The sequence below is a fragment of the Schistocerca gregaria genome, unplaced genomic scaffold (assembly GCF_023897955.1).
Source record: "Schistocerca gregaria isolate iqSchGreg1 unplaced genomic scaffold, iqSchGreg1.2 ptg000414l, whole genome shotgun sequence".
NCBI classification, from domain to species: domain Eukaryota; kingdom Metazoa; phylum Arthropoda; class Insecta; order Orthoptera; family Acrididae; genus Schistocerca; species Schistocerca gregaria.
Window position 1 is genome coordinate 2,198,818 of NW_026061847.1, and position 16,320 is coordinate 2,215,137.

Below are 16,320 nucleotides of genomic sequence, written 5' to 3' on the forward strand. Positions count from 1 at the left end.
AGCACAACACTGACACACACCTATTTGGGAATAAGGACTACACTGACACACACCTATTTGGGAAGAAGCATTACATAGACACACACATATTTGAAAAGAAGCACTACACTGACACACACCTATTTGGGAAGAAGCACTACACTGACACACAGCTATTTGGGAAGACGCACTACACTGACACACACTTATTTTTGAAGAAGCACTACACTGACACAAACCTATTTGGGAAGAAGCACTTCACTGACACACACTTATTTGGGAAGAAGCACTACACTGACACACACTTATTTGGGAAGAAGCACTACACTGACACACACCTATTTGGGAAGAAGCACTACACTGACACACAGCTATTTGGGAAGACGCACTACACTGACACACACCTATTTGGGAAGAAGCACTACACACACACACACACACACCTATTTTAGAAGAAGCACTACACTGACACACACCTATTTGGGAAATAGCACCACACTGACACACACCTATTTGGGCAGAAGCACTACACTGACACACACCTATTTGGAAAGAAGCACTACACGGACACACACATATTTGGGAAGAAGGACTACACAGACAAACTCCTATTTGGGAAGAAGCACTACACTGACACACACCTATTTGGGAAATAGCACCACACTGACACACACCTATTTGGGCAGAAGCACCACACTGACACACACCTATTTGGGCAGAAGCACTACACTGACACACACTTATTTGGGAAGAAGCACTACACTGACACACACTTATTTGCGAAGAACCTCGACACTTACACACACTTACTTGGGAAGAAGCACTACACTGATACGCTCTTATTTGGGAAAAAGCACTACACAGACACACACCTATTTGGGAAGAAGCACTACACAGACACACACCTATTTGGGAAGAAGCACAACACTGACACACACCTATTTGGGAGTAAGCACTACACTGACACACACCTATTTGGGAAGAAGCACTACACTGACACACACCTATTTGTGAAGAAGCACTGCACTGACACACACCTATTTGGGAAGAAGCACTACACAGACACACATATATTTGGGAAGAAGCACTACACTGACACACACTTATTTGGGAAGAAGCACTACACTGATACACACCTATTTGGGAAGAAGCACTACACTGACACACACCTATTTGGGAAGAAGCACTACACTGACACACACCTATTTGGGAAGAAGCAGTACACTGACACACACCTATTGGGAAAGAAGCACTACACTGACACACTCCTATTTGGGAAGAAGCACTACACTGACACACACCTATTTGGGAAGAAGCACTACACCGACACACACGTATTTGGGAAGAAGCACTATACTGACACACACTTACTTATGATGAAGCGCTACACTGACACACACCTATTTGGGAAGAACCACGACACTGACACACACCTATTTGCGAAGAAGCTCCACACTTACACACACTTATTTGGGAAGAAGCACAACACCGACACACACTTATTTTGGAAGAAGCACTACACTGACACACACTTATTTGGGAAGAATCACTACATTGACTCACACTTATTTGGGAAGAAGAACTACACTGACTCATACTTATTTGCGAACAAGCTCGACACTTACACACACTTATTTGGGAAGAAGCACTACACTGACTTACACTTATTTGCAAAGAAGCTCGACATTTACACACACTTATTGGGAAGAAGCACTACACTGACACACTTATTTGGGAAGAAGCACTACACGGACACACACTTATTTGGGAATAAGCACTACACAGACACACACCTATTTGGGAAGAAGCACTACACAGACACACACCTATTTGGGAAGAAGCAGTACACTGACACACACCTATTTGTGAAGGAGCACTACACTGACACACACCTATTTGGGAATAAGCACTACACAGACACACACCTATTTGGGAAGAAGCACTACACAGACACACACCTATTTGGGAAGAAGCACTACCCTGACACACACCTATTTGGGAATAAGCACTACACAGACACACACCTATTTGGGAAGAAGCACTACACAGACACACACTTATTTGGGAAGAAGCACTACACTGACTCACACTTATTTGCGAAGAAGCTCGACACTTACACACACTTATTTGGGAAGAAGCACTACACTGACTCACACTTATTTGGGAAGAAGCACTACACTGACACACACTTATGTGGGAACAAGCACTACACTGACACACACTTATTTTGGAAGAAGCACTGCACTGACACACACTTATTTGGGAAGAATCACTACACTGACTCACACTTATTTGCGAAGAAGCTCGACACTTACACACACTTATTTGGGAAGAAGCACTACACTGACTTACACTTATTTGCAAAGAAGCTCGACATTTACACACACTTATTGGGAAGAAGCACTACACTGACACACACTTATTTGGGTAGAAGCACTACACTGGCACACACTTATTTGGGAAGAAGCGCTACATAGACACACACCTATTTGGGAAGAAGCACTACACAGACACACACCTATTTGGGAAGAAGCACTACACTGACACACACCTATTTGGGAAGAAGCACTACACTGACACACATTTATTTGGGAAGAAGCACTACACTGACACACACCTATTTGGGAAGAAGCACTACACTGACACACACCTATTTGGGAAGAAGCACTACACACACACATACACCTATTTTAGAAGAAGCACTACACTGACACACAACTATTTGGGAAGAAGCACTACACTGACACACACTTATTTGGGAAGAAGCACTACACTGACACACACCTATTTGGGAATAAGCACTACACGGGCACACACTTATTTGGGAAGAAGGACTACACTGACAAACACCTATTTGGGAAGAAGCACTATACTGACACACACCTATTTGGGAAGAAGCACGACACAGACACACACATATTTGGGAAGAAGCACTACACAGACACACACCTATTTGTGAAATAGCACTACACAGACACACACCTATTTGGGAAGAAGCACTACACAGACACACACCTATTTGGGAAGAAGCACTACACAGACACACACTTATTTGGGAAGAAGCACTACACGGACACACACTTATTTGGGAAGAAGCACTACACTGACACACACGTATTTGGGAAGAAGCACTACACTGACACACCCTTGTTTGGGAAGAAACACTACACAGACACACACCTATTTGGGAAGAAGCACTACACAGACACACACTTATTTGGGAAGAAGCACTACACTGACACACACTTATTTGGGAAGAAGCACTACACTGACTCACACTTATTTGCGAAGAAGCTCGACACTTACACACACTTATTTGGGAAGAAGCACTACACTGACTCACACTTATTTGGGAAGAAGCACTACACTGACACACACTTATTTGGGAAGAAGCACTACACTGACACACACGTATTTGGGAAGAAGCACTATACTGACACACACTTACTTATGATGAAGCACTACACTGACACACACCTATTTGGGAAGAACCACGACACTGACACACACCTATTTGCGAAGAAGCTCCACACTTACACACACTTATTTGGGAAGAAGCACTACACCGACACACACTTATTGTGGAAGAAGCACTACACTGACACACACATATTTGTGAAGAATCACTACACTGACTCACACTTTTTTGGGAAGAAGAACTACACTGACTCATACTTATTTGCGAAGAAGCTCGACACTTACACACACTTATTTGGGAAGAAGCACTACACTGACTTACACTTATTTGCAAAGAAGCTCGACATTTACACACACTTATTGGGAAGAAGCACTACACTGACACACACTTATTTGGGAAGAAGCACTACACTGACAGACATTTATTTGGGAGGAAGCGCTATGCAGACACACACCTATTTGGGAAGAAGCACTACACAGACACACACCTATTTGGGAAGAAGCACTACAGAGACACACACCTATTTGGGAAGAAGCACTACACTGGCACACACCTGTTTGGGAAGAAGCACAACACAGACACACACTTATTTGGGAAGAAGCACTACACTGACACACACCTATTTGGGAAGAAGCACTACACAGACACACACCTATTTGGGAAGAAGCATTACATAGACACACACCTATTTGAAAAGAAGCACTACACTGACACACACCGTTTTGGGAAGAAGCACTATACTGACTTACACTTATTTTCAAAGAAGCTCGACATTTACACACACTAATTGGGAATAAGCACTACACTGACACACACTTATTTGGGAAGAAGCACTAGACTGACAGACACTTATTTGGGAAGAAGCGCTACACAGACACACACCTATTTGGGAAGAAGCACTACACAGACACACACCTATTTGGGAAGAAGCACTACACTGACACACACCTATTTGGGAAGAAGAACTACACAGACACACACCTATTTGGGAAGAAGCATTACATAGACACACACCTATTTGAAAAGAAGCACTACACTGTCACACACCTATTTGGGAAGAAGCACTACACTGACACACACCTATTTGGGAAGAAGCACTACAGAGACACACACCTATTTGGGAAGAAGCACTACACTGATACACACCTATTTGGGAAGAAGCACTACACTGACACACACCTATTTGGGAAGAAGCAGTACACTGACACACACCTATTTGGGAAGAAGCACTACACTGACACACTCCTACTTGGGAAGAAGCACTACACTGACACACACCTATTTGGGGACAAGCACTACACTGACACACACCTATTTGGGGACAAGCACTACACTGACACACACCTATTTGGGGACAGTCACTACACTGACACACACCTATTTGGGAAGAAGCACTACACTTACACACACTTATTAGGGAAGAAGCACGACACTGACACACACCTATTTGCGAAGAAGCTCGACACTTACACACACTTATCTGGGGAGAAGCACTACACTGACACACACTTACTTGGGAAGAAGCACTACACTGACACACCCTTTTTTATGAAGAAGCACTACACAGACACACACCTATTTGGGAAGAAGCACTACACAGACACACACCTATTTGTTAAGAAGCACTACACTGACACACACCTATTTGGGAATAAGCACTACACAGACACACACCTATTTGGGAAGAAGCACTATACTGACACACACCTATTTGGGAAGAAGCACTACACTGACACACACTTATTTGGGAAGAAGCACTACACTGACACACACCTAATTAGGAAGAAGCACTACACTGACACACACCTATTTGGGAAGAAGCACTACACTAACACACACCTATTTGGGAATAAGCACTACACTGACACACACCTATTTGGGAATAAGCACTACACAGGCACACACCTATTTGGGAAGAAGCACTACACAGACACACACTTATTTGGGAAGAAGCACTACACTGACACACACTTATTTGGGAAGAAGCACTACACTGACACACACTTATTTGGGAAGAAGCACGACACAGACACACACCTATTTGGGAAGTAGCACTACACAGACACACACCTATATGGGAAGTAGCACTACACAGACACACACCTATTTGGGAAGAAGCACTACACAGACACACACCTATTTGGGAAGAAGCACTACACAGACACACACCTATTTGGGAAGAAGCACTACACGGACACACACTTATTTGGGAAGAAGCACTACACTGACACACACCTATTTGGGAAGAAGCACTACACTGACACACACTTGTTTGGGAAGAAACACTACACAGACACACACCTATTTGGGAAGAAGCAACACACAGGCACACACTTATTTGGGAAGAAGCACTACACTGACACACACTTATTTGGGAAGAAGCACTACACTGACTCACACTTATTTGCGAAGAAGCTCGACACTTACACACACTTATTTGGGAAGAAGCACCACACTGACTCACACTTATTTGGGAAGAAGCACTACACTGACACACACCTATTTGGGAAGAAGCACTACATTGACACACACGTATTTGGGAAGAAGCACTATACTGACACACACTTACTTATGATGAAGCACTACACTGACACACACCTATTTGGGAAGAACCACGACACTGACACACACCTATTTGCGAAGAAGCTCCACACTTATACACACTTGTTTGGGAAGAAGCACTACACCGACACACACTTATTTTATAAGAAGCACTACACTGACACACACTTATTTGTGAAGAATCACTACACTGACTCACACTTATTTGGGAAGAAGAACTACACTGACTCATACTTATTTGCGAAGATGCTCGACACTTACACACACTTATTTGGGAAGAAGCACTACACTGACTTACACTTATTTGCATAGAAGCTCGACATTTACACACACTTATTGGGAAGAAGCACTACACAGACACACACTAATTTGGGAAGAAGCACTACACTGACACACACTTATTTGGGAAGAAGCGCTACGCAGACACACACATATTTGGGAAGAAGCACTACACAGACACACACCTATTTGGAAAGAAGCACTACACTGACACACACCTATTTAGGAAGAAGCACTGCACAGACACACACTTATTTGGGAAGAAGCACTACACTGACACACCTATTTGGGAAGAAGCACTACACAGACACACACCTAATTGGGAAGAAGCATTACATAGACACACACCTATTTGAAAAGAAGCTCTACACTGACACACACCTATTTGGGAAGAAGCACTATACTGACTTACACTTATTTGCAAAGAAGCTCGACATTTACACACACTTATTGGGAATAAGCACTACACTGACACACTCTTATTTGGGAAGAAGCACTACACTGACACACATTTATGTGGGAAGAAGCGCTACACAGACACACACCTATTTGGGAAGAAGCACTACACAGACACACACCAATTTGGGAAGAAGCACTACACTGACACACACCTATTTGGGAAGAAGCACTACACTGACACACACTTATTTGGGAAGAAGCATTACACTGACACACACCTATTTGGGAAGAAGCACTACACAGACACACCTATTTGGGAAGAAGCATTACATAGACACACACGTATTTGAAAAGAAGCACTACACTGACACACACCTATTTGGGAAGAAGCACTACACTGACACACAGCTATTTGGGAAGACGCACTACACTGACACACACTTATTTTTGAAGAAGCACTACACTGACACAAACCTATTTGGGAAGAAGCACTACACTGACACACACTTATTTGGGAAGAAGCACTACACAGACACACACTTATTTGGGAAGAAGCACTACACTGACACACACTTATTTGCGAAGAAGCTCGACACTTACACACACATACTTGGGAAGAAGCACTACACTGATACGCTCTTATTTGGGAAGAAGCACTACACAGACACACACCAATTTGGGAAGAAGCACAACACTGACACACACCTATTTGGGAATAAGCACTACACTGACACACACCTATTTGGGAAGAAGCATTACATAGACACACACCTATTTGAAAAGAAGCACTACACTGACACACACCTATTTGGGAAGAAGCACTACACTGACACACAGCTATTTGGGAAGACGCACTACACTGACACACACTTATTTTTGAAGAAGCACTACACTGACACAAACCTATTTGGGAAGAAGCACTACACTGACACACACTTATTTGGGAAGAAGCACTACACTGACACACACTTATTTGGGAAGAAGCACTACACTGACACACACCTATTTGGGAAGAAGCACTACACTGACACACAGCTATTTGGGAAGACGCACTACACTGACACACAACTATTTGGGAAGAAGCACTACACACACACACACACACCTATTTTAGAAGAAGCACTACACTGACACACACCTATTTGGGAAATAGCACCACACTGACACACACCTATTTGGGAAGAAGCACTACACTGACACACACCTATTTGGGAAGAAGCACTACACGGACACACACTTATTTGGGAAGAAAGACTACACAGACAAACTCCAATTTGGGAAGAAGCACTATACTGACACACACCTATTTAGGAAGAAGCACTACACTGACACACACTTATTTTTGAAGAAGCACTACACTGACACAAACCTATTTGGGAAGAAGCACTACACTGACACACACTTATTTGGGAAGAAGCACTACACTGACACACACTTATTTGCGAAGAAGCTCGACACTTACACACACTTACTTGGGAAGAAGCACTACACTGATACGCTCTTATTTGGGAAGAAGCACTACACAGACACACACCTATTTGGGAAGAAGCACTACACAGACACACACCTATTTGGGAAGAAGCACAACACTGACACACACCTATTTGGGAGTAAGCACTACACTGACACACACCTATTTGGGAAGAAGCACTACACTGACAAACACCTATTTGGGAAGAAGCACTGCACTGACACACACCTATTTGGGAAGAAGCACTACACAGACACACATATATTTGGGAAGAAGCACTACACTGACACACACTTATTTGGGAAGAAGCACTACTCTGATACACACCTATTTGGGAAGAAGCACTACACTGACACACACCTATTTGGGAAGAAGCACTACACTGACACACACCTATTTGGGAAGAAGCAGTACACTGACACACACCTATTGGGAAAGAAGCACTACACTGACACACTCCTATTTGGGAAGAAGCACTACACTGACACACACCTATTTGGGGACAAGCACTACACTGACACACACCTATTTGGGGACAAGCACTACACTGACACACACCTATTTGGGGACAATCACTACACTGACACACACCAATTTGATAAGAAGCACTACACTTACACACACTTATTTGGGAAGAAGCACGACACTGACACACACCTATTTGCAAAGAAGCTCGACACTTACACACACTTATCTGTGTAGAAGCACTACACTGACACACACTTATTTGGGAAGAAGCACTACACAGACACACACCTATTTGGGAAGAAGCACTACACAGACACACACCTATTTGTTAAGAAGCACTACACTGACACACACCTATTTGGGAATAAGCACTACACAGACACACACCTATTTGGTAAGAAGCACTACACAGACACACACTTATTTGGGAAGAAGCACTACACTGACACACACTTATTTGGGAAGAAGCACTACACTGACACACACTTATTTGGGAAGAAGCACTACACTGAAACACACTTATTTGGGAAGAAGCACTACACTGACACACACTTATTTGGGAAGAAGCACTACACTGACACACACGTATTTGGGAAGAAGCACTACACTGACACACACTTGTTTGGGAAGAAACACTACACAGACACACACCTGTTTGGGAAGAAGCACTACACAGACACACTCCTATTTGGGAAGAAGCACTACACAGACACACACTTATTTGGGAAGAAGCACTACACTGACTCACACTTATTTGCGAAGAAGCTCGACACTTACACACACTTATTTGGGAAGAAGCACTACACTGACTCACACTTATTTGGGAAGAAGCACTATAGTGACACACACTTATCTGGGAAGAAGCACTACACTGACACACACGTATTTGGGAAGAAGCACTATTTTGACACACACTTACTTATGATGAAGCACTACACTGACACACACCTATTTGGGAAGAACCACGACACTGACACACACCTATTTGCGAAGAAGCTCCACACTTACACACACTTATTTGGGAAGAAGCACTACACCGACACACACTTATTTTGGAAGAAGCACTACACAGGCACACACTTATTTGGGAGATATCACAACACTGATTCACACTTATTTGGTAAGAAGAACTACACTGACTCATACTTATTTGCGAAGAAGCTCGACATTTACACACACTTATTGGGAAGAAGCACTACACTGACAAGCACCTATTTGGGAAGAAGCACTACACTGACACACACTTATTTGGGAAGGACTACACTGACAAACACCTATTTGGGAAGAAGCACTATACTGACACACACCTATTTGGGAAGAAGCACTACACTGACACACACTTATTTGGGATGAAGCATTACACTGACACACACCTACTTGGGAAGAAGCACTACACTGACACACACCTATTTGGGAAGAAGCACTAAACAGGCACACACCTATTTCGGAAGAAGCACTACACAGAAACACACCTATTTGGGAAAAAGCACTACACTGACATACACCTATTTGGGAATAAGCACTACACAGACACACACCTATTGGGGAAGTAGCACTACACAGACACACACTTATTTGGGAAGAAGCACTACACTGACACACACTTATTTGGGAAGAAGCACTACACTGACACACACTTATTTGGGAAGAAGCATGACACAGACACACACTTATTTGGGAAGAAGCACGACACAGACACACAGCTATTTGGGAAGAAGCACTACACAGACACACACCTATTTGGGAAATAGCACTACACAGACACACACCTATTTGGGAAGAAGCACTACACAGACACACACCTATTTGGGAAGAAGCACTACACAGACACACACCTATTTGGGAAGAAGCACTACACGGACACACACTTATTTGGGAAGAAGCAGTACACTGACACACACGTATTTGGGAAGAAGCAGTACACTGACACACACGTATTTGGGAAGAAGCACTACACTGACACACACTTGTTTGGGAAGAAACACTACACAGACACACACGTATGTGGGAAGAAGCACTACACAGACACACACTTATTTGCCAAGAAGCTCGACACTTACACACACTTATTTGGGAAGAAGCACTACACTGACTCACACTTATTTGGTCAGAAGCACTACACTGACACACACTTATTTGGGAAGAAGCACTACACTGACACACACGTATTTGGGAAGAAGCACTATACTGACACACACTTACTTATGATGAAGCACTACACTGACACACACTTGTTTGGAAGAAAGACTACACAGACACACACCTGTTTGGGAAGAAGCACTACACAGACACACTCCTATTTGGGAAGAAGCACTACACAGACACACACTTATTTGGGAAGAAGCACTACACTGATTCACACTTATTTGCGAAGAAGCTCGACACTTACACACACTTATTTGGGAAGAAGCACTACACTGACTCACACTTATTTGGGAAGAAGCACTATAGTGACACACACTTATTTGGGAAGAAGCACTACACTGACACACACGTATTTGGGAAGAAGCACTATTTTGACACACACTTACTAATGATGAAGCACTACACTGACACACACCTATTTGGGAAGAACCACGAAACTGACACACACCTATTTGCGAAGAAGCTCCACACTTACACACACTTATTTGGGAAGAAGCACTACACTGACACACACTTATTTTGGAAGAAGCACTACACAGACACACACTTATTTGGGAGATATCACTACACTGATTCACACTTATTTGGGAAGAAGAACTACACTGACTCATACTTATTTGCGAAGAAGCTCGACATTTACACACACTTATTGGGAAGAAGCACTACACTGACACACACCTATTTGGGAACACTATACTGACACACACCTATTTGGGAAGAAGCACTACACTTACACACACTTATTTGGGAAGAAGCACTACACTGACACACACCTATTTGGGAAGAAGCACTACACTGACACACACCTATTTGGGAAGAAGCACTAAACAGGCACACACCTATTTCGGAGGAAGCACTACACAGAAACACACCTATTTGGGAAGAAGCACTACACTGACATACACCTATTTGGGAATAAGCACTACACAGACACACACCTATTGGGGAAGAAGCACTACACAGACACACACTTATTTGGGAAGAAGCACTACACTGACACACACTTATTTGGGAAGAAGCACTACACTGACACACACTTATTTGGGAAGAAGCACGACACAGACACACACTTATTTGGGAAGAAGCACGACACAGACACACACCTATTTGGGAAGAAGCACTACACAGACACACACCTATTTGGTAAATAGCACTACACAGACACACACCTATTTGGGAAGAAGCACTACACAGACACACACCTATTTGGGAAGAAGCACTACACAGACACACACCTATTTGGGAAGAAGCACTACACGGACACACACTTATTTGGGAAGAAGCAGTACACTGACACACACGTATTTGGGAAGAAGCACTACACTGACACACACTTGTTTGGGAAGAAACACTACACAGACACACACGTATTTGGGAAGAAGCACTACACAGACACACACTTATTTGCGAAGAAGCTCGACACTTACACACACTTATTTGGGAAGAAGCACTACACTGACTCACACTTATTTGGGAAGAAGCACTACACTGACACACACTTATTTGGGAAGAAGCAATACACTGACACACACGTATTTGGGAAGAAGCACTATACTGACACACACTTACTTATGATGAAGCACTACACTGACACACACCTATTTTGGAAGAACCACGACACTGACACACACCTATTTGCGAAGAAGCTCCACACTTACACACAATTATTTGGGAAGAAGCACTACACCGACACACACTTATTTTGGAAGAAGCACTACACTGACACATACATATTTGTGAAGAATCACTACAGTGACTCACACTTATTTGGGAAGAAGAACTACACTGACTCATACTTATTTGCGAAGAAGCTCGACACTTACACACACTTATTTGGGAAGAAGCACTACACTGACTTACACTTATTTGCAAAGAAGCTCGACATTTACACACACTTATTGGGAAGAAGCACTACACTGACACACACTTGTTTGGGAAGAAACACTACACAGACACACAGCTATTTGGGAAGAAGCACTACACAGACACACACTTATTTGGGAAGAAGCACTGCACTGACACACACTTATTTGGGAAGAAGCACTACACTGACACACACCTATTTGGGAAGAAGCACTACACTTACACACACTTATTTGGGAAGAAGCACTACACCGACACACACTTATTTTGGAAGAAGCACTACACAGACACACACTTATTTGGGAAGATGCAGTACACTTACACACATCTATTTGGGAAGAAGCACTACACTGACACACACCTATTTGGGAAGAAGCACTACACTGACACACACCTATTTGGGAAGAAGCACTACACGGACACACACTTATTTGGGAAGAAGGACTACACAGACAAACACCTATTTAGGAAGAAGCACTATACTGACACACACCTATTTGGGAAGAAGCACTACACTGACACACACTTACTTTTGAAGAAGCACTACACTGACACACACCTATTTGGGAAGAAGCACTACACTGACACACACTTATTTGTGAAGAAGCACTACACTGACACACACTTATTTGGGAAGAAGCACTACACTGACACACACTTATTTGGGAAGAAGCACTACACTGACACACACTTATTTGCGAAGAAGCTCGACACTTACACACACTTACTTGGGAAGAAGCACTACACTGATACGCTCTTATTTGGGAAGAAGCACTACACAGACACACACCTATTTGGGAAGAAGCACTACACAGACACACACCTATTTGGGAAGAAGCACTACACTGACACACACCTATTTGGGAATAAGCACTACACTGACACACACCTATTTGGGAAGAAGCACTACACTGACACACACCTATTTGGGAAGAAGCACTACACTGACACTCACCTATTTGGGAAGAAGCAGTACACTGACACACACCTATTGGGGAAGAAGCACTACACTGACACACTCCTATTTGGGAAGAAGCACTACACTGACACACACCTATTTGGGGACAAGCACTACACTGACACACACCTATTTGGGGACAAGCACTACACTGACACACACCTATTTGGGGACAATCACTACACTGACACACACCTATTTCGGAAGAAGCACTACACTTACACACACTTATTTGGGAAGAAGCATGACACTGACACACACCTATTTGCAAAGAAGCTCGACACTTACACACACTTATCTGGGGAGAAGCACTACACTGACACACACTTACTTCGGAAGAAGCACTACACTGACACACACTTATTTGGGAAGAAGCACTACACAGACACACACCTATTTGGGAAGAAGCACTACACAGACACACACCTATTTGTTAAGAATCACTACACTGACACACACCTATTTGGGAATAAGCACTACACAGACACTCACCTATTTGGTAAGAAGCACTACACAGACACACACTTATTTGGGAAGAAGCACTACACTGACACACACTTATTTGGGAAGAAGCACTACACTGACACACACTTATTTGGGAAGAAGCACTACACTGACACACACTTATTTGGGAAGAAGCACTACACTGACACACACCTATTTGGGAAGAAGCACTACACTTACACACACTTATTTGGGAAGAAGCACTACACCGACACACACTTATTTTGGAAGAAGCACTACACAGACACACACTTATTTGGGAAGATGCAGTACACTTACACACATCTATTTGGGAAGAAGCACTACACTGACACACACCTATTTGGGAAGAAGCACTACACTGACACACACCTATTTGGGAAGAAGCACTACACACACACACACCTATTTTAGAAGAAGCACTACACTGACACACACCTATGTGGGAAGAAGCACCACACTGACACACACCTATTTGGGAAGAAGCACTACACTGACACACACCTATATGGGAAGAAGCACTACACTGACACACACTTATTTGGGAAGAAGCACTACATTGACACACACTTATTTGGGAAGAAGCGCTACACAGACACACATCTATTTGGGAAGCAGCACTACACAGACACACAGCTATTTGGGAAGAAGCACTACACTGACACACACCTATTTGGGAAGAAGCACTACACTGACACACACCTATTTGGGAAGAAGCAGTACACTGACACACACCTATTTGGGAAAATGCACTACACTTACACACATCTATTTGGGAAGAAGCACTACACTGACACACACCTATTTGGGAAGAAGCACTACACTGACACACACCTATTTGGGAAGAAGCACTACACAGACACACACTTATTTGGGAAGAAGCACTACACTGACACACCTATTTGGGAAGAAGCACTACACAGACACACACCTATTTGGGAAGAAGCATTACATAGACACACACCTATTTGAAAAGAAGCACTACACTGACACACACTTATTTGGGATGAAACACTACACTGACACACACTTATTTGGGAAGAAGCGCTACACAGACACACACCTATTTGGGAAGAAGCACTACTTTGACACACACCTATTTGGGAAGAAGCACTACACAGACACACACTTATTTTTTAAGAAGCACTACACTGACACACACCTATTTCGGAAGAAGCACTACACAGACACACACCTATTTGGGAAGAAGCATTACACAGACACACACCTATTTGAAAAGAAGCACTACACTGACACACACCTATTTGGGAAGAAGCACTACACTGACAAACACCTATTTGGGAAGATGCACTACACTGACACACATCTATTTGGGAAGAAGCACTACACTGACACACACCTATTTGGGAAGAAGCACTACACTGACACACACCTATTTGGGATGAAGCACTACACCGACACACACTTATTTTGGACGAAGCACTACACTGACACACACCTATTTGGGAAGAAGCACTACACCGACACACACTTATTTTGGACGAAGCACTACACTGACACACACTTATTTGGGAGATATCACTACACTGATTCACACTTATTTGGGAAGAAGAACTACACTGACTCATACTTATTTGCGAAGAAGCTCGACATTTACACACACTTATTGGGAAGAAGCACTACACTGACACACACTTATTTGGGAAGAAGCACTACACTGACACACACTTATTTGTTAAGAAGCGCTACACGGACACACACCTATTTGGGAAGAAGCACTACACAGACACACACCCATTTGGGAAGAAGCACTACACTGACACACACCTATTTGGGAAGAAGCAGTACACAGACACACACTTATTTGGGAAGAAGCACTACACTGACACACACATATTTGGGAAGAAGCACTACACAGACACACACCTATTTGGGAAGAAGCATTACATAGTCACACACCTATTTGAAAAGAAGCACTACACTGACACACACTTACTTGGGAAGAAGCACTACACTGACACACACCTATTTGGGAAGATGCACTACACTGACACACATCTATTTGGGAAGAAGCACTGCACAGACACACACTTATTTGGGAAGAAGCACTACACAGACACACACTTATTTGGGAAGAAGCACTACACTGACACACACCTATTTGGGAAGAAGCACTACACAGACACACACCTATTTGGGAAGAAGCATTACATAGACACACACCTATTTGAAAAGAAGCACTACACTGACACACACCTATTTGGGAAGAAGCACTACACGGACACACACTTATTTGGGAAGAAGGACTACACAGACAAACACCAATGTGGGAAG

At 43.2% G+C, this 16,320-nt stretch overlaps 1 protein-coding gene across 1 annotated transcript in view; it reads right to left on the bottom strand.

The window, feature by feature from the left end:
• LOC126311356 (balbiani ring protein 3-like) overlaps positions 1 to 16,320 on the bottom strand; it is a 56,553-nt gene that overhangs the window by 39,291 nt on the left and 942 nt on the right. The window contains exons 2-5 of the mRNA XM_049992219.1: positions 14,200 to 14,923; positions 13,078 to 13,374; positions 9,851 to 10,114; positions 456 to 983 (exon numbers count right to left, since the gene is read on the bottom strand). Coding sequence (XP_049848176.1) covers positions 456 to 983; positions 9,851 to 10,114; positions 13,078 to 13,374; positions 14,200 to 14,923 — 1,813 coding nt within the window. The remainder of the gene's footprint in view (positions 1 to 455; positions 984 to 9,850; positions 10,115 to 13,077; positions 13,375 to 14,199; positions 14,924 to 16,320) is intronic.